The sequence below is a fragment of the Amblyraja radiata genome, chromosome 1 (assembly GCF_010909765.2).
Source record: "Amblyraja radiata isolate CabotCenter1 chromosome 1, sAmbRad1.1.pri, whole genome shotgun sequence".
NCBI lineage: Eukaryota > Metazoa > Chordata > Chondrichthyes > Rajiformes > Rajidae > Amblyraja > Amblyraja radiata.
Window position 1 is genome coordinate 26,288,588 of NC_045956.1, and position 21,702 is coordinate 26,310,289.

General features: G+C 44.7%; 1 protein-coding gene across 1 annotated transcript in view; it reads left to right on the plus strand.

The window, feature by feature from the left end:
- spock3 (SPARC (osteonectin), cwcv and kazal like domains proteoglycan 3) overlaps positions 1–21,702 on the plus strand; it is a 451,090-nt gene that overhangs the window by 269,151 nt on the left and 160,237 nt on the right. The window contains exon 7 of the mRNA XM_033019001.1: positions 4,704–4,818. Within this exon, the coding sequence (XP_032874892.1) occupies positions 4,704–4,818 (115 nt within the window). The remainder of the gene's footprint in view (positions 1–4,703; positions 4,819–21,702) is intronic.

Consider the following 21,702-nt stretch of genomic DNA (forward strand, 5'->3'; position numbering starts at 1 on the left):
ACACACACACACACACACACACACACACACACACACACACACACACACACACACACACACACACACACTCACTCACACACACACACTCACATACAGACACACACACACACTCACACACCCAGACTCACACACATACACAGACTCACACACACAGACTCACACACACAGACATATACAAACACACAGACTCACACGTACACAGACTCACACTTACACAGACTTTCTAACATACTCACACACACTCACACACACACATATAGGGAGGTTGCACGGCAGTCGGGTCACGACCCGTGACCCGTATTGTTGCTACGCTACGCCAACTGCAGGTAAGCACTTACCATTGTTTCCAGTGTAGCGGGCCTGTTAAAACCCGCCGAAATGGTCAATTTTTGCGCTGTAAATAAATATGGAAATCGGGATAAGCATGAGAGACATTTATGTTACTTTAGAATTACAAAAGTGAGGAGAAATTATGGTAGATAGAAGCGAGAACTGAAGGGACAATAACAGCCAAAGTGCTTGGCAAACATTGGCCGTGCAGATATCGAGAGTGAAAATATTGGGAATTATCGCATTTGCTCACAGCATTGCATCAACAGTAAGGCATTACTTCAGAACCATGGGCGATTTAAAAATTTTACAGCCAGATTTATCACTTGTGAAACTTTTTAGACACCAAAGGAATCAAGAAAAAACACAAATAATGCCTTACTGTTGATGAAATGCACTGAGCAAACGCGATAATTCCCAATATTTTCAATCTCAATATCTGCACGGCCAATATTCGCCAAGCATTTTAGCTGTTGTTGTCCCGTCTGCTCTTGCTTCTCCTTACCTTAATTTCACTCCACTTTTGGAATTCTGAAGTAGGATAGATGTCTTGCACGGTTACCCCGACTTCCACAATTATTTACAGCGCAAATATTCACCATTTTGCCATTTCTTATCAGGTAGCAAAGTACATGTTTCGTATATTAACAACATATACCGGAATATGTGATGTCCTCCAGATGGATTGAGCGGCTCCGTGCGTCAAGACCTTTGACCCATGTGTGTGTATAGGGAACCCCCCTATACACACACACAGACTCACAAACACACACTCTCACTCACACACACACTCTCACACACACTCACACACACACACACACACACTCACTCACACACACACACATACACCGACACACATATAGACATAGACTCACACACACACACACACAGACGCACACACACACACACATATACACACACACACACAAATACAGACACACACAGACACACTCACTCACACAGACACGCACACACACTCACACACACAGACTCACTCACACACAAAGACTCACTCTCACACACACACTTACTCACTCACACCCAGACTCACTCACACACACACTAACACTGACTCACACACACAGACACACACACAGAATCACTCCCACAAACTCAGACACACACAGGCATACACACGCACACAAACAGACTCACTCACACAGACTCACTCACAAACAGACTCTCACACACACACACACTCACTCACACACAGACTCACTCACTCACACACAGACTCATTCACACACAGACTCACTCACACACACACACACACTCACACACACACACACAGACTCACTCACACACACTCACACGCACACAGACGCACACACACACTCAACCAATACTAAAATGCCAAGTAACTTCAGAACGTGGTAAACATACGAATGATTCAATGTTTAAAACCTCCTGTAGAGGCTGCTGCTGAAGCAAAAACGTCCTTTAAATAACGTCCAACAAACACACTCACCATATACAGAGCAGTAAGCTCTCTTGAATTATTCAACAGTCTTCACTCTGTGCCTTCTGCAGTCAGCGCCATCTTGCCACGAACCGGAAATGACGCACTCAGCGCCATCTTGCTGCTAACCGGAAATTACGCACTCAGCGCCATCTTGCTGCTAACCAGAAATGACGTCATCTGTGCCATCTTGCCACTAAGTGGAAGTCACTGAATGAGCGCCAATTTTGCTATTAAACACAGTCCTGATCTAATAACATATTAATCACGCTTTATCGATCCAAAAATTTTAAAGCAAGCATTTTAAAAGCCATGACAAACATTTTTGCAAACACTTTACAACAAATACATTTTCTGAAACTGTTTTTTAAAAGAAAGATAAACAAATTTGCAAACACTTTGCAACCAATACATCTTCTGAAAACATCTATCTATCTTCTATATATCTACAAAACTCTCGTGCCATCCGTCTGGCTGCCGTCCGGCTGCCTTTCTGCCTTTTGATTCGTGCCCGATACTCGCAGATGTCCAATCGGAATGGCCGATGCTCGCAGATGTCCAATCGGAATGGATCCATTTACATGTACGGCTGCCGGCTGCATTTCTTCCTTTGATTCCTTGCCACGCCGGATCCAGACGCTCAATCTCCGAGATCTTTTCCATTTTGGTAGAGATTTCGCTTTTCTTTCTAAGTATCCGCTCCTCATTACATTTCGTCGTCTTTAAGTACACGTTTTTAATCACATCCTTCTCCCCCCCCCCCCCCCCCCCCCCAGTATTTCACAAATAAACTGGCTTCTCACCCATACAAGCAGCCATTTCAGCTTCCAACACACTTCAAAACAAAGTTGCAAGACAGGAACACTCTGGACTTTTCACTGCTGCAGCAGGCAGGGGAGGTGCAATTGGATTTTTTTTTTAAATCCACTGCTGAGGGAGGCAGGGGAGTGCTGGAATCTTACATTTGGGGACGGCTTCAGTTCCATTGGAGGAGACGGGTGCATGGTGGAATATTGGCTTGGGGGATCACACCATTGGGGGAGCAGACCCAACGGGTCTGTACTTGGTCTAGTATACTATACTATTAAAACTCTGTGACTGCCGCCTGCCGTCCGGCTGCCGCCTGTCGTCCGCCTGCCTTTCTGCCTTTGATTCATTGCCACGCCGAATCCAGATGCTCAATTGCCGAGATCTTTTCCATTTCGGTAGAGATTTCATTTTTCTTTCTAAGTATCCGCTCCTCATTACATTTCGTCATGTTTAAGTACACATTTTTAATCAAATCCTTCTCTCCCCCCACCCCCCAATATTTCAAAAATAAACTGGCTTCTCACCCATAGAAGCAGCCATTTCAGTAGACATTTCACTTTTCATTCCAACTATCCACTCCTCATTAGATTTTGTTATGTTTATGTCCACATTTTCATTAAATCCTTCCCCCCCCCCCCCCCCCACTCACTCATTTTGTCGCCTCCTGCTGGCTAGCGACCATAATGGCTGCTGGCGCCCGCACCTCGCCTCAAAGATGCCATTTTAAACCAGCCGCACTGCTCATTCCTGAGCCGCTTGAGTTGGAGGACCACGGCTCCCGTGGGAGCTACGGGTAGGGAACGGCTGCGTTGGGGGAGCAGACCCAACGGGTCTGCCCTTGGTCTAGTTTATTTTAAAAGCCAAGACAAAATTTTGCAAACACTTTACAACCATTACATTTTCTGAACACACACACACAGACACACACACACACACTCACCTACACAATCACACAACCAATACTAAAATGCCAAGTAACTTCAGAACGTGGTAAACATACAGTGTGTAAACCGAATGATTCAAACATTTAAAGCCTCCTGCTTTAACAACGTCTTCACTCTGTGTCTTCTGCAGTCAGTGCCATCTTGCCACGAACCGGAAATGATGTACTCAGTGCCATCTTGCCACTAACCGGAAATGACGTCATCGCCGCCATCAGAAGTCACGGAATGAGCGCCAATATTGCAATTAAACACAGTCCTGATCTAATAAAATGTTTATTCACGCTTTATCCATCCGAAAACTGTTGCAACCATTCCAAGACAAACAAATTTGCAAACACTTTACAACCAGTACATTTTCAGAAAACATTTCTTTATAAGCCAAGACAAACAAATTTGCAAACACTTTACAGCCAATACATTTTCTGAAAACATTATTTTTTAAAGCCAAGAGAAACAATTTTGCAAACACTTTACAACCACATCGAGGGGACTCACCGTCGAGCGTTCAGTGTTATTTGCAGCTCGGAGAGCCATGACCCTCTCACTTCCTCCGTCTCGCAGAGACTGAGTGAGGCACAACACTTCCGGGTTTCATAGTCCCTGCCTCTGCCGCCAGCGGGGGCAGCAGAGAGAATGGCGACATTATTTAAAACATTTTTCCCCTCGATGATTTTTCATCGAGCGGAAAAATTCTCCAGTACAGTCCGGCGGAGAGGGACTCTGAGCGAGGTGGCCAAAAATGACGGCCATACGTGGCACGTTCTTTCAGAAATCACAAAACAGAAAGTCAGAAAGTGGTCAATATCTTAGTTTTAGTAATATAGATTAAGAAATAATGTATACATTATTCTTGTATTTCTAAGTGAGGTAAGCCGGATCAAATGGGCACCTGTCCATGTTCACCAGAGATGCGGCCTGAACCACTTGAGTCACTCCAGCACTGTGTATCTTTTTTTTTTGTATACCTGCACCTGCAGTTCCTTGTACCATAAGCATATTTGTAATTAGGTACAGTATCTTGGCACTGATACTATACAGTCTGTTCATTAGCTTCTATAATAATTCCAGTCCAGTCGAAAAGGTATGCAGTCAAGTATTTTGGTGAACAATTTGTCTCTGACTGAATAATTCTTCAGTTCCATCCCTTTATTTCCTCATAGTGCAAACTGGAATATCAAGCATGTGTTTCGGGGAAGCAGATCTCAGTCAAATGTGATGGACAGTGCCCTTGCTCAGCGGATAAAGTGACAATTGAAGGGAAAAATGGACCAAAAGGTAAGCCTTAAGATATTTAACTGCTTTAAATGCTGTGTTCTAAACAATGGGTATTGATTTGCCTGGTTTGATATTTGATTTGAGTTATAAAGATGAAAGATAATGCATTTTCTATTGATTATAATTGTGTAATAAATCATACAATATTGAAAAATTCTCTAACCAGTATTTCAGTAACTTTGATTCAGAATTATTCCGATACCAACATGCAGAGCTTGCGATCTACATTCTAGGATTCTGAAAGAGCCAACTGAAAAATAAATGGGTTTCTGTGTGGTTTGGAATCCTTTATTGAGGATGCGCTAACAGGATATTCCAATATGGTAGGAAAATTAAGTTTCCCAACACTGAAGAAGATTATGGGGAATGTAATTAGCAGGACAACGCAAGGGCACCAGTTAATGTGCTATATTTGAACTTTCGACAGTATTCAAGTTCCAATTAAAAGATTTAGGCTTATGGATTTGGATTAAATAATTAGCGTGGATAGGGCAATGGTTAAGGAATGGGAGACTGAGAAGATAGATGCAAAAAGCGGGAGTAACTCAGCGGGCCAGGCAGCATCTCTGGGGAGAAGGAATGGGTGATGTTTCAGATCGAGACCCTTCTTCAGACTGGTTATGGATAAGGGAAACAAAAGATGTGGAGAGATAAAGAACAATGAATGAAAGATATGCAAAAAAGCCATGGTGATATAGGAAATAGGCCATTGTTAAGGGCCTGTCCCACTTACGTGTCCTTGACACGCAAATTACGCGACCTCATGGTCGCGTTGAGGCACACGGGCATCATATGGCCGTGCGGGGCCGGTCCCACTGAGAAGCACGGAGGGGTATGTACTTGTGCGCGACATCGCGCGGGGCTCCGAACTTTTTGTAGTGAACAAAATCTTTGCGCGCCAACGGCCTGTCGCAGAACTGACGGCCAAAGTGGGACAGGCCCAAGAACATGGCGCGGCGCAACGTCTCACCTCCAACAACAGCAGAAGCAGGCAAACGATCACCAAATTCGGCCTGGGGCTCACGCCGTTGCGGTCCGGATTCGCCCCCACTTCTACTCCCAGAGCGGGGCCAAGAAAACTGAAGGTAGACACAAAATGCTGGAGTAACTCAGCGGGACCGGCAGCTTCTCTGGAGAGAAAGAATGGGTGATGTTTCGGGTCAAGACCCTTCTTTTCAGATTGTAGAAGAGTCTCGATCCGAAACATCACCCATTCCTTCTCTCCAGAGATGCTGCCGGTCCCACTGACTTACTCCAGTTTTGTGTGCATCTCCAAATGACGTCACACGCTCCAGACGGCTGTGCGTATGCATGAAATCGCGCGCGACCTCCGCGGGACCGTTGCGGCTCAACGTGACCACGAGGTTGCGTAATTTGCATGCCAAGGACACGTAAGTGAGACAGGCCCTTTAGCTGTTTGTTGGGTGAAAATGAGAAGCTAGTGCGATTTTGGTGGGGGAGAGATAGAGAGAGAAGGAGTGCCGGTGCTACCTGAAGTTAGAGAAATCAATACTCATACCACTCGGTTGTAAGTTGCCCAAGTGAAATATGAGATGCTGTTCCTCCAATTTGCGTTTAGGCTCACTCTGACAATGTAGGAGACCTAGGACAGAAAGGTCTGTGTGGGAATGGGAAGGAGAATTAAAGTGTCCAGCAACCGGGAGAATGGGTAGGTTCAGGAGGGCTGAGCGAAGGTGTTTCGCGAAATGATCGCCCAGTCTGCGTTTGGTCATGTTGATGTATAAGAGTCCACATCTTGAACAACGGATAGAGTTGATGAGGTTGGAGGATGTGCAAATGAACCTCTGCCTAACCTGAAAGGGCTGTCGGAGTCCCTGGACAGAGTCGAGAGGGGAGGTTTAGGGACAGGTGTTGCATCTTCTGCGGTTGCTGGGGAAGGCACCTGGGGAGGGGGTGGTTTGGGTGGGAATGGATGAGTTAACCAGGGAGTTGCGGAGAGAAGTGTCTGTATCCAGTGTAGTGTCACAAGGCTTGCAACCACTCACAAACCTAGAGTAGTTGTTCTGCCTACCTGAGAAAGATATACTTGGCAAAGAGCCATTGTAGTGGGTTATCCTGTGAGGAGAGGTTGAGTATAATTTTCCTTCTTCTGTCATGAATTTGAGGATTAGGATTCTAAATGAGGGAATATGTGTTTCCTTAAGATGAAGAAGGCTAGGAGATCAGGGTCATCATTTTGTATAAGGGCATCAGCCGCAGGAGACTGAGATGAAAAAATTCCCAGGCTTAGCAAGTTGAAATCTTTGCAATTTCCTGTCCCAACTAAACACTCTCACTCACTCATGACCAAGGCTAATAGACATTTGGACACTTAAAGGAAAGGAGGTATGTAGGAATGACATGCAAAATAATTTTGATTGTCAAGATTAGCCATAATCTTATTGAATGGTAGAAAAAGCCCAAAGAATCTATTCAAAGGTAAACACAAAATGCTGGAGTAACTCAGCAGGACAGGCACCATCTCTGGTGAGAAGGAATGGGTGACATTTCAGGTCGAGATCCTTCTTCAGACAGAACATGCTGCCTGTCCCGCTGAGTTACTCCAGTATTTTGTGTGATGCTGCCTGTCCTGCTGAGTTACTCCAACATTTTGTGTCTAAATAATAATAATAATAACAATAATAAATACTTTATTAATCCCCTTATTCAGGGGTAATTCAGATGTCCTTGCAGCACACTAATAAAAATACAACATAGCATTAAAGAAGTTTAACATTAAAACATAAAAACATCCCCCCACAGAAGGCACAAAGTCCAGTCCCTATCCCCATGACCACCCATAGTCGGGCCTAATTGAGGCCTCCACAGTCGCCGCTATGGAGGTCCGATGTTCCCGGCCGTTCTCACCGGGTGATGGTACTCCAGCATCGGGAGAACCCTCTCAGCGGCTTGAGGTGCCAGGAACGGCCGCTTCCTTACCGGAGACCGCGGCTTCCAAGCCAACAGGCCGCTCTGGACGGAGCTCCACACACTGGCGATCTCGGCGAGAGATCCCAGGCTCCCGATGTAAAGTTCAGCGCCGCCGCCCACAGCTGGCCACTCCACAGACCCGCAGCGATTTAACGCAGCATCTGCAGTTCTTTCCTACACAAAGAATCTATTTGTATACACTAGATACATTTCTTGTTATTTACATTAAAGAATAACTAATACAGATTAATTTTTATTTCATAACCCTAAAATTATATACATTATCTTACAGAATTTCTGATACATGTTATTTTAAGTTACTTATTTCTCCCTTTCTCAACCCTGCAGAGAGCTGCATTGATAGCACATCATAGTCACAGAATCTTGATAGCTCCATCCAATAAATTTAATGAGCAGAGACCTACAGCAGTGCACTTGCATTGTGTTGTGTTGCCTGCAAGCGAAGCTTCACACTGCAAGTAATGGATTGCAAAATCAGTCCTCAAATTGGCAATAGGTATTGGATTAAGATGAAACCTACCCAAGTGTAAGCTATTTTTTATTACTTAAATTTCAGACAAAAATTAAAATCACTAGAGTATGAGGGAACATTTAATGCCTAGTAGACACGAAATGCAGGAGGAACACAACGGGACAGCGAGACCCTTATTCAGACTGAAGTCAGGGGAGAGGGAGTTGCAGGGATAAGGAAGTGAAAGGTGTCAAAACGAGACAACGGAAATGGAGTTCAAGGAAAATATAGAATAGAACATTGTTAGCAGGGAGAAGGAACAACAAAGCGAACAGAGATAAAATGTAATCGGAGACAGTCAGAAATGATCTCCATCCCTTTTGTCTCATTTTCATACCTTACACTTCCTTATCTCTGTATCTTCCTCTCCTCTGACTTCAGTCTGAAGAAGGGTCTTGACTTGAAATGTCACCCACTCCTTCTCTCCAGAGATGCTGCCTGTCCCACTGAGTTACTCCGGCATTTTGTGTCTATCTTCAGTTTAAACCAGCATCTGCAGTTCCTTCCTACACATATACTGCATAGTTGCAGTCTCCCCCACTTAATATTAGTGTCTTAAAATGTATTGATAAATAAGGATTTGTTGATATGATTGTTACATTTCTTTATTCATTATTAAACTTAATTTTTTCCTCAGTGACCAGCTATTAGTATCACTTCATGTTTTCATACTATCTATATTACTAAAAGTCTGTTCTTGACCGGTTTTGGCCATCTGTGCTGCGATTTCCAAGAGAACGCCGCCACCTACGGCTGTCATTTTTGGCCACCTCGCTCACAGCCCCCCTCCGTCACATGTGTGCCGAGGATTTTTCCCGTCGATGAAAATTGACAGAGATATTAATGTTTTTACAAAATTCCCCATTCTCTCTGCTGCCCCTGCTGGAGGGAGGGGGAGGGACTATAAAACCAGGAGGTGGTGTGCCTCAATCAGTCTCTGCAAGTGGTGTGCCCCAATCAGTCTCTGCAAGTGGTGTGCCTCAATCAGAGCTCTGAATGACACTGAACAAATGTCTACAGCACTGTGAGTACCCTTAATTTGGTTTGAAAATGAAAATATGGTTAGAGGTAAAAAAAAAAAGCACTGCCTGCAAATGGTTGTTTGGGTTTGGGTTTGGGTTTGAGTTGAAGTAAAAAGGCACTCTCTCTCTCTCTCCCCCCCCCCCTCTCTCTCTCCCCCCACCCCCCCCCCCCCCCCCCCCCTCCTCTCCCCCCCCCCTCTCCTCTCCTCCCCCTCTCCTCTCCCCCCCTTTCCTCTCCCCCCCTCTCCTCCTCTCCTCCCCCCTCTCCTCCTCTCCTCCCCCTCTCCTCCTCTCCTCCCCCTCTCCTCCTCTCCTCCCCCCTCTCCTCCCCCTCTCCCCTCTCCTCCTCTCCTCCCCCCTCTCCTCCTCTCCTCCCCCTCTCCTCTCCCCCCTCTCCTCCCCTCTTCCCCCTCTCCTCTCCCCCCCTCTTCTCCCCCGTCTCTCCTCCCCCCCTCTCCTCCCCACCTCTCCTCCCTCCCCCTCTCCTCTCCCCCCCCTCTCCCCTCTTTTTCTCCCCCTCCTCCCCTCCATCCCCTCCCCCACCATCCCTCCCCTAAACCCCCCTCCCCTCCACACACCCCTACACCCTTCCCTCCACCCTCCCTCCCCCTCCCTGCTCCCCACCTCTCCCCCACCCCTCATCTCACCCCCCTCTCAGCACGTCCCCCTCTCCCCCTCTCTCCTCACCCTCTCCTCCCCCTCTCTCCTCCCCCCCTCCCCCTCTCTCCCCCCCCCCTCCCCCCTCTCCCCCCCCCTCCCCCTCTCTCCTCCCCCCCTCCCCCCTCTCTCCTCCTCACTTCCCCCCTTCCCCCCTCTCTCCTCCCCCCTCCCCCCTCTCTCCCCCCCCTCTCCCCCCTCTCTCTCTCTCTCTCTCCCCCCTCCTCCCCTCCATTAGCATGAGTGCTGGGGGGGTAGTTAGTGTGTGATGCTGCATGCCGCCTCCCCCCCCCCCACAACCGCACGTTGGGGGAACAGACCCAACGGGTCTGCACTTGGTTTAGTAATTGCTATAAGTATAACCTATATGAAAATTCATTGTGAATGTGAAATCCTGTAGGGAAATATTCCTTGCAATGAGGATGGTGAATATGTTTATGAGCTCATTGTGCAGTAATAATTAGCAATGTCACTGCAGAAAATATAGAAACATAGAAAATAGATGCAGGAATTGGCCATTTGGCCCTTTGAGCCAGCATGATCATGATCATGGCTGATCATCCAAAATCAGTACCACTGTTCCTGCTTTCTCCCCATATCCCTTGATTCCATTAGCCCTAAGAGCTATATCTAACTCTTGAATACATCCAGTGACTTGGCCTCCACTGCCTTCTGTGGCAGAAAATTCCACAGATTCACAACTCTCTGAGTGAAAATGTTTTCCTCATCTCAGTCCTGATTCTCCTACCTTTTATTCTTAAGTGGCAGTTCTTTCACTGTGTCATTGATTTTAACAACTCTCTTGCTGAGATTAGAATCAAGAACCATTGTCTTTTCAGTACTGTTTACATTCTTTAACAATAAATGTCATGCTGTGTGCGAAAGTTCTGGATTTAAGTGTGTGAATTTATCTTTAACTTCCAATACTTTGATAGGGATACTGTTTGACAAATATCGCGAATTACTAGTACAACAATTATTTATCTCCAAAGTTCAGTTGATGCTTGTGAATGGTACAATTAACTCCTACATTGCAGATTCATCATAAAACCACGCATAATTTGTACATAAAAAATGGCAAGATTAAAGTACGTGAAAAACCACATGGTTGAAATTTGCAGAGTTCTTACGCATTCTCGTTGTAACATATTGAGTGTTCCGAAGTAACCTGAAAACTGAATCAATAATTGAACTGAAAATGACAACAGCTACCACGCAGAGCTTGTTTCCGCACTCAATGCCCTTAAAACCTGGGTGCCTGTGTCCAAACGAGAAATGGTACCCACCATATACCTATGTGACTTTGAGATCTCCCAGAGTTACAAAGCTGCTCCACTCCCCAAGCCTGGGTTGAACAAGAAGCATAGCAAGTGGGAGCTGAACTTCTGAAATTTTATCAAACCAAATTTTAGAAATGGGCTTCAATAGGCATATGTTTTCACATTGTACGTAGGTGGATAAGTCATGTCTCTACTATTTATTTCATTCCCCTTACATGTTTTTCCTCTACCTGCTAAATTTTTGTAAGGTGTCCTTGAGACTCTTGAAAGGCGCCCATAAATAAAATGTATTATTATTATTATTATAAGATGGGTTTCTACCTCTTAATGTATGGATGTGAGACTCCGGACTCCTTGGATGGTACAAGTGGTTTTAGCTGGAGTGTTGAGGGTTAGGTCCTGGGCGTGGCTGAGGGTTCCTTAAATTATTTTGCAACGTGTTTAAGAATTGCGAAGTGCTGACCTTAAAGTGAGGTCACATACAAATTGAAGGAACAGCACCTCGCATTTCAATTCGGTAGCTTATGATAGCAATGTTACAAAATGTTGAGATTTTAAAAATCAAGTCTGCAATTTATCCCATCAAAGCACAAAAATAAGTTTAATTTGACACCTAATTCAATTTCATATCTTCAGTATTAAAGAAGTTATGGCCATTTTCATACTCGGAAATTAGCATCTTGTTCCCTATTGATTTTCCATTGACTTAACACAAAAGCTGTGATCGAGGACAGTGAAATGGCCATAACTTTATTAAAAATTAAGAGAACTGAAATAAATTTTCAGTTATTATAGATTGAAGCATTCTGAAACAAATATTAAACAATCTTACTTGGATGACCTGAAATTAAAGCATATAATTAGTTAGTTACCCAATTGTAGCTAATTCCAAACTTCAATTACTAGATCTAAACATCTATCCATTTCTTAAGAAAAGATTAAAAATTTTAAATAGCCTGTGTCCAAATAACATTCACAAAGAATTCACAATAAAACATGATTTTAAAATCTCATTTACATTAATTTATAGGCCAAATGGAAGGGATTTAGTGTTCAATTGCTGTAAGTTAATGGCCATTTCAATCAGCTTTCGAGTGGGATCCTATGGAACTCTGTGGAACGCGCTGGTATGGAACGTTCCCATTGCGGTGGATTTGTACCCCATATGCCCAGAAAAATACTGCGGGATTTAATGGGGCCCCAAATTAGCTACTCGCAACATAACAATTTGTATAAAGGGATCTTAAGAAGCGCTTTTGAATGTAAAAATAAACAACCTACCTTCCGTTGTCCCCTGCATTAGATCCGTCCCGTTGTCGGCGGTAGTGGGTTTAGAGGATGATTTTTAACTTACTATTACAATTAAATTAACCAATTAAGTTTAAAAATACCTGCAGCGAACGAACCTTGCAGCGATTTTTCGTCAGCAACTAAGTAGGCTGAACAACCTCGATTTGAATAGTCGAGAGAAAATCGCGTTTTAAACCCGCCCCCCCCTCTCAAAGGCGCCAAAATCGCGCACACGGGCAGCGACAGATCTGCAGCGCCGCTGAAGGTAGGTTTTGCAACATACCTACTTATGACTCAGCGGTATGAACATTGAATTCTATAATTTTAAGTAACTTCTACTCATACTCCTCCCCTACCCCTCCCCCATCATATCCCTTCCTCCACCCTAGTTATTTTACCAGTTCCACAGTTCTCCACATAGTTTCCCTATTGAGACCGCACCTCCCCAAGCCAACAATGGGCCTACCAGGCACCACCCTGCCTGAGGTAATTTGTGGCCGGCCCTGATTTGTCTGGTTTTTTTTTTGCCTCCAGCTCTTCACCACCTTCCCCACTTTCAGTTGTAAGAATGGTCCTTACCCAAAACGTCACCCATCCTTTTTCTCCAGAGATGCTGCCTGACCTGCTGAGTTACTCCAGCACATTTTTTTATGCTTTACCTAAAAAGGGGACATAGTTGGAATGAAAAAACTGAACTGAGAATTCACTAAACTTATTCCCACAATAGTGCTGTCATCACATGTAAAGAGATGGTGTAGTCAAGGCCACTCTTCTTTAGATGGTGAATAATGAAGAGACGACTAACTGGAAATATACCAATTTATTCAAGAGCTTTTAAGAGTAGGTGAGGAGAAAGTGTTTCCTGTGGCTGAAGAGACTAGAGCCAGCGATTATAGGCCTAAAATTAGGGGTAGACCATTTGGGACTGAAATGAGTATCAACAGAAAAATCTGGAGTAACTCAGCGGGTCAGACAGCATGTCGGGAGAAAAGGAGTGGGTGATGTATCGGGTCGAGACACATCTCCAGTCTGTAGAAGAGTCTTGACCCGTAACGCCACCTATTCCTTTCCTCCAGAGATGTTGTCTGACCCGCTGAGTTACTCCAGCTTTTTGTTCCTATCTTCGGTTTAAACCAGCATCTGCAGTTCTTTCCTCTACATAAAACAGTACAGCCTAGGAATACGCCTTTTGGCCCATGATGCTGTCCCAAACATGGTGCCAAATTAATCTAATCCCTTCTGCCAGCACAGGATCTATATATATATTTCTTCCCTGCATATTCATGTGCCAAACTAAAAGCCTCTAAAACAACACTATTGTCTCTGCTTGTAGGAATAGGAATAGGAATACTTTATTGTCACATGTGGTGAAGCACAGTGAGATTCTTTGCTTGCAAAAACAATGTATTCAAACAGCAGCCATCTACGGCATTGACAAAGTTACAAAGCAGGCCGGCTCCCCCTTTTGTCCATCCTCCCCACCACCACAGCTGTTCCCCCCCTGCTGGCTCCCCATTGTTCTTCCACCTCTTCCCTCACGGTGGTTCTCCACGCTCTCATCGACCATCAACCGCGGGTCGACCAGCGAGGCATCGCCGCCGCCGTGAGTCTTCACCATCGCCAAGTCCCCATCATCGCGAGCATCACCACTGGCAGGGCAAGGCATCCAGGCACCCACCATTCTTTGTATAAAACCTGTCCCTCGCAACTGTGTTAAGGGCCTGTCCCACTTGGGCGACCTAATCCGCGAGTTCTGGCGAGTTTGCCCTCGACTCATACTCGCAGCATGGTCGACACGAGGTCGTAGGAGGTCTTTGTAACTCTCCTTCATGCTCGAGAGTAGTCCCCGTGTACTCGAGGCCTCAGCTAGGTCGCGGCATATTTTTCAACATGTTGAAAAATGCCCGCGAGTAAAAAAAGGTCGCCATGGAAGAAATCAATACTTTTTTTACTCTGAGGTTTAGTCGTAGTAGGTCGTAGTAGGTCGGCATGTTAGTCGTGGGTAATCAAGGGTAGTCAAAGGTAGTTGAAGGTAGTCATAGATAGTCTTCATCATAGTCAAAGGGAGGTCGAAGGAGATCGAAGGAGGTCGTCTTCACTCTCCACTATTCAGTGTCCAATTTTCCCAAAGTTAGTCGTAGCTAGTTGAAGCTGGTCTTCAACATAGTCGAAGGAGGTCGAAGGAGGTCTTCAACATAGTCGAAGGAGGTCTTCAACATGACTTTTTTTCAAACTCTCCTAAACTCTTCTAAACTTGCCAATTAGGTCGCCCAAGTGGGACAGCCCTTTCAAACTTTTCCCCTCTGACCTTGAAGCTATGCCCCTTCTATTTGACAGTTCCACCCTGAGAAAAGTTTCTGATTCTCAACTGTCTTCATGCTTCTCAAAATGTTATGAACTTCTATTAGGTCTTCCCTCCTGATGCTCCATGGAAGAAATCCAGGTTTGTACAACCTCTTTGTATAGCTCATACTCTCTGATCCAGGTAGCATGCTGGTAAATCTCCTCTCCATTCTTCACCAAAGGAAGCAATCCAGGTTTGTCCAACCTAATCTTATAGCTCATAATCTCTGATCCAAGTGGCATGCTGGTTAACCTCTTCTCCACTCTTCTCCAAAGCCTCCATAATCCTACTGTAATGGGGCGATTAGAACTGCACACAATCCTGCAAATGTCCTCTGACAAATTTTTTATAAAGTTGCAACATGACACCCTGATACTTATACTCAATTCTCTGAACACTGAAGGCATTCCATATGTCTTGTATACCACGCTATCTTCTTGTGTTGCCACTTTTTGGGAGCAATGGACTTGGAACCCAAGATCCCTCTCTACTCTTCAGGGTCTTGCCATTAATGCCCCTGTCCCACTTCTGAAACCTGAACGGAAACCTCTGGAGACTTTGCGCCCCACCCAAGGTTTCCGTGCGGTTCCCGGAGGTTGCAGGTGGTTGCCGGAGGTTGCAGGTAGTGGAAGCAGGTAGGGAGACTGACAAAAACCTCCGGGAACCGCACAGAAACCTTGGGTTTCCTAAGTGGGACAGGGGCATAACTGTATAACAGATTAACCATATCTTGCCTTAGCCTTTGACAGCCTTCTTCACTGTCTGCCACTCCATCAGTTTTTGTGTCTGCAAACTTACTAACTAACCCAACTACACTTTTGTCCAAATCATTTTTATATATCACAAATAACAGAAGTCCCAGAACACCACTGTTCACAGACCTCAGTCAAAATAACACCCTTCCGCCACAACCCTCTATCTTCTATGCCAGTTCTAAATCCAAACTACAAACTCTAAGTAAACCTCGTGCATCTAAAGCCCCTGTCTCACTTAGGTGATTTTTTTCGGGGACTACAAGCGACTAGGCTGTCGCCACATGGTTGCGGGGTGATGCCTGTATGGTCGTGAGTAGTCTCCTCAAGTCGCCTAAAGAGTCGTAACCTTTTTCTGGTTGCCACGGGATTATGAATTGTTCAAAACTTTTAGACGACTGTGGGCTTGACGTAGCTTGTCATCTCCTGTCGTAGGTGCTGTCGTAGTTTGTCGCCGGGATGACGCAGGTTGGCGCCAGGTGACGTTGGTTGTCGCCGGGTGCTGACTTCGGTGAATTCCATTGGTGACTATCGACGTCAACCGGCGACAGGTACCAGCGACTGAATTGTCTTCAGTTGTCGCCGTCAGGATCGTTGCTTGTCGTAGCTTGTCGCGGGTGGCCGTAGGTTGACTTTGGTTGTCGTAGGTTGTCGCCTGTGTGGTCGTAGGTTGTCGTAGGTGTGGTCGTAGGTGGACGACCTGATGAGTCGCCGGTTGACGGTAGCTTGCCGTAGCTTGATGTCGACTAGGTGGTAGGTTGTTGTATCTTGCCGTAGACATTGTCATGGGGGGGTCCAGTCGCCACTTTTTCAGCGACCTGCTACGACTGTAATAGTCGCCGAAAATATCGCCTAAGTGGGACAGGCCCTTTAATCTTCAATATCAGCCTACCATGAAATACTGTAGCTTGTCAAAATGCACTTCTAAAATCCCTGTAGACAACATCCATTGTCCCACCCTCATCTGCCATCTTCATCGCCTACTCTAATAACTCAAGTCAAGTTTAGTAGACATGGCATGCCATGGACAAAGCTAAAGAAAGACACAAAAATCTGGAGTAACTCAGTGGGACAGGCAGCATCTCTGGAGAGACGGAATGGGTGACGTTGTGGATCGAGACCCTTCTTCAGACCTTGCGAGGCCCTTCTTCAGACCATCTTCAAAGACATGCTGATTGTCCATAATTAGCACATTCTCCAACAAATATGAATTAATCTTATCCATAAGAATCTCCTCCAGTAGCTTCCTTACCATTGATGTGAGGCTCACGGACCCATAATTTCTTTGATATCCCTATTTCCGTTGTTAAGAAAAGGAATAATTTTGCCTACTCGTCAGTCCTCTGGATCCTCACCTGTGGCTAGAGAGAATACAAAGATCTCGTCAAACCCACTCTCCTGCCTTTCTCAATAACATGGGATAAATCCCATCAGGCCCTGGGGACTTATCCTCCTTAAAAATTCTGATGAGACCGAACACCACCAACTTTGACATTGAAAGATACAGCATGTAAACAGGCCCATTAGCCCGCAAAGTCTACGCTGGCCATCAAACCTGTTCACACTTTATCCCACCCCCTGCACACTATGGGCAATTTACAAGTTCCTATTATTCTACAGACCCGCACGTTTTGGGACGTGGGAAGAATCCAGTGCACCCGGAGGCAACCCACATGGTCACGAAACCAATGGGCAAACTCCACACCGACAATAGCCAGGTCTCTGGAGCTGGGAGACAGCAGCTGTAACAGCTGGGCCACTGTGCTGCCTTGATCTAAAAATATGCCAGCATTTTAGCAGGCTTCACACAGATCTGACTATAGAAAGCATCATATCTGGATGCATACACAGGAAACACAAGAATCTGCAGATACTAGAGTACACTACAGAGATAGATAGATTCTTGATTAGTACGGGTGTCAGAGGTTACAGGGAGAAGGCAGAAGAATGGGGTTAGGAGGGAGAGATAGATCAGCCATGATTGAATGGCGGAGTAGACTTGATGGGCCAAATGGCCTAATTTTACTCTTATTCCTTATGACCTTATGAATCCTGAGGAACTCAGCAGGTCAGGCAGTACCTGTGTAGGGAATGGGCAGGTGACGTTTCATATTGGGACCCTTCTGCAGACCTATTGGAGGGGGGGGGGGGGTGGGGGGTGATAGTTGGGAAAGAATGGTGAGGGTGTCAAAACCAGGCGTGATATTTGGATTGATGTGAGGAGGATTTAATTGGCAGATGGGTGGAGTAGATGACAAAAGCTGAAGGTGAAAATGAGACAAAAAGGTGTCAGATGAAGAAAGAAGAGGAATAAAATGTAAAGCTGGAGGGAAGGACATGGAAGGAAGGAGACAGCACGAGGGAAGGAGAGGGGATAAAATGAAAATAGTGGACTCGGGAAGAGGGGGGATGAGTGAATGAAGGAGCAAGGTGTCGGGGGGAGGGCGTGGGAGATGGTGTAATGGCTGATACTAGAATTGGGGTGGGGGGGAGCACGAGAATGAGAGAGAGGGTATTATAAATGAATGTCAATGCTTTACAGGTGGCTTTGGCACCTGCTCTGTCGAAGACCTCAAGAAATTGTGAGCACAGCCCATCCTCCCCCTATTCAGTCTATTTACACTTCATGCTGCCTCTGGATAAGGACCATCACACCCTGGTGATTCTCTCTTATCCTCTCTCCCACCGGGCAGAAGATACAGAAGATTGAAAGCGCTTACAACCTCACGATCATCAGACTCTTGAATAGACCTCTCACAAGCCAAGAGCGTATTCCTAATCCCTCCAATTTACCTCATTGTGACTCTTGCATTATTTTTCTGCAGCTGTAACACTGAAATACTGCATGCTGCTTCCTTTCTTTTTGCACCACATCTATTAAGGGATAAAACATGGTAAAGCTGACCTTCTGCCCACTGAGTCCACCAAATCATCGATCACCCATTCACACTGGTTCTGTTATCGATCTTTCTCATTCACTCCTAACACACTAGGGGCCACTCTTGGAGGCCAATTCACCTACAGACCCACACGTCATTGGGATGTGAGAGGAAACTGGAGCGCCCGGAGAAAACCCAAGTGGTCACAGGGAGAATATAGCAAATTCTACTCGGACAACACCCAAAGTCAGGATCGAACCCTGGTCTCTGGTGCTGTGAGGTAGAGGCTCTACCAGCTGCTGTTTTAGATTGTAATAATGCAGGGATGTTTTTAGTTTAGTTTAGAGATACAGCGCGGAAACAGGCCCTTGGGCCCGCCGGGTCTGCGCTGACCAGCGATCCCCGCACATTAACACTATCTAACACCCACTAGGGAGAATTTTTACATTTACCAAGCCAATTAACCTACAAACCTGTACGTCTTTGGAGTTACCTGGATACCCCCACTATATCTACGTACCTGTACACTAATAAACCAATTTCAATATCCTCCATGACAGTCTCCTGGGTATACATCAATGCAAAAGACTCGTTTAGCACCTGGTCTACATCCCAAGCATAAATCCCATGCCTTTATTCTTGAGTGGTCCTACCCTCTCCCTGTTAGCCTCTTGTTTTCCAATTTTTTTAATAAAATGACTTGGGATGTTCTTTAATCTTACCAAGATCATTCAAGACTGGCATGTTCCAGTAAGGTGGAGTGATAAGGATGGCAAGTTAGGGGAACATTGGATGATAAGAGAGCTTGTAAATTTGGTCAAAAATAAAAAAAGGATATATAAGTTTTATGATGATGAAATCAGGCAGGGCCCGAAAGGAATATAAAGAAATTAGGAAACATTTCATGCATGAATTGGAAGATTGGAAGAGCCAGGATGGTCTACCTTGGCCCTTCTAATTCCATGCATGAAATCTTTCCTAATTTCTTTATATTCCTCTAAGGCCCTGCCTGATTTCAGGCATCAATGTTTTGCAATAGGGTTTGGAAATGTGTCCAACACCCTTGTTTTCATAGAAAAGTTAGACCCATGGTATCTTCTTAAACAAATTCAGCTGAAGCAAAAGTAAAATATTGCTGCAAACTTCAGTTGGAGCCAAACTTTCAGAAAAAATGGTTAATAAAAGTGCGGCATGGTGGAGTTGCTGCCTTACAACACTTGCAGCGCCAGAAACCCAGGTTTGATCCCGACTACGGGTGCTGACTGTACGGAGTTTGTACGTTCCCCCCGTGACAAGCATATGTTTTCTCCAAGGTCTTCGATTTCCTCCCACACTTCAAAGACGTGTGTAGGTTTGTAGGCTAAATGGCTTGGGTTTGTATACTTGGTATAAGAGTAGAGTTGTCCCCTAGTGTGTGTAGGCTTGTGGTAATGTGTAGGGATTGCTGGTTGGTGCGGACTCGTTGTGCTGAAGGGCCTGTTTCTGCACTTTCTCTAAACTAAACTAAACTGACAGTCTGAAGAAGGATCCCGACCTGAATCATCGCCTATCCAAGTTCTCCAGAGATGCTGCCTGCTCCACTAGGTTATTCCACCACTTTGTGTCTCATTTTCTCTTAATAATATCTCATTGGCCTCAGTCATTTGAAATCTTTCTCTAAATGAACAGTAAAATAGTTAATTACTTGTAGGATGTAAAACTAATTTAAGCTTCCTTGTATGTTAGTGAAATAGTGCAAAATATAATATGCTTTCAGTTTTTTTTAATGGTGTTACGTAAGATAATTATGGAAAACATTCAGATCATTTGATTTCAGTATTTCTGATACTTAGCGTTTCCATGCTTAGTTCTTGTTTTCATTATTTCTGACCATTGAGCTCAGTTTTGGTAGCCAACAATCTGATATTTGAATCCCAATGTTGGATTCCAAAACCTGTTTCAAAACTTCTTAAAAGATTCCAGCATCTTGTGCCTCATAGTACGGATGTTTTAAATTCAAAGATAAATATGGAATGTTTCCAAAAAACTTTATTTTGTGCTAAATTAAGGAGAAAAACTATTGCTTTTGAGCAATGCCCACAAATTAATTTGAATGTGAAATTATGCATGAAAAATATAAACCTACCTCGACGACAGCTTATCGGGGCAAATTTAGTGACCTTGCACTTTGCTGAGACCGAAATATTAAAAAAAGCATTTTGTTAGCAGATCAAAAGCCATGAGTCAGGAGAACCATAGAAATAATCTCCGTATCGGTGTTGCTCCTAGCAGTTGCCATTTATTATACAGGGCTACATGAAGAGCAGTCTCCAGAGCTTTAACATAATAATGGCCTCGCATTCTTCTCGTAAAATATCTGTAATGGAGATTAGGAATACGTACAATACGTACAAATTGGAAATCCTAATGCATAATTTATAGAAACAATTCAGGTAAAAATGTACATTGTTGTAAAAAAAAATCCTTGTCTGTGTGGCTGCTGCTTCTTACAAAGTAAACTGATCGAAACCCATAAGCAAGTGCAGAGGCAGCAGGTGCATGTTTCCTGGTTTGCATTCTCTGCCTCAAAACAGGCTTATAGTCAGGGCCAAATGCAAAATTGGTGTGTCCTGAGGCTATGTGGCCCCCCGTCTTCAGTGCTGTGAATTTAAGCATTTGGCTAATCCTCAGACCCTTCAGATCAAATTTTGCAGATGGATGCTTGTGCAGCTTTCGTACCTGAAACCAAACCTCAAATATGTTGTGCCAGCAATTATTCTCAATGTTGCTTCTTCAGTTTCTATCGGTTGGGAGTTAAGTCATGTGATCTGGGGACATAGTTTGCTCAGGAAAGTTATTTGTGGACTGAACACAAAGTTTGCTCAGGACCATTGTAGCTTATGCAAGGACTATCCCAGAAAAAAGAAGGATACGTGGTCATCCTAAAGTACAAGATCTTTCCATCTAAGAAAATGGGAGATCATCACAAATTACTAAAGCCCAGGCAATTACCAAAATCTCGTAAGACTAATCAGAAGAGTTCTAAGATGTTAAATTTTCTGCAGCTTTTGCTTTCTCACTTGACCAAAACTGATCTCTTGTGACTGGCTGGCTAGCCATTTAAGTGAATCCAAGAAAATGAGAAATAAAGCAGATGTGGCAACACAAGTAGATAGAATGGTAAATAAGGCACATGACATACTTACCTTCACCAGTCA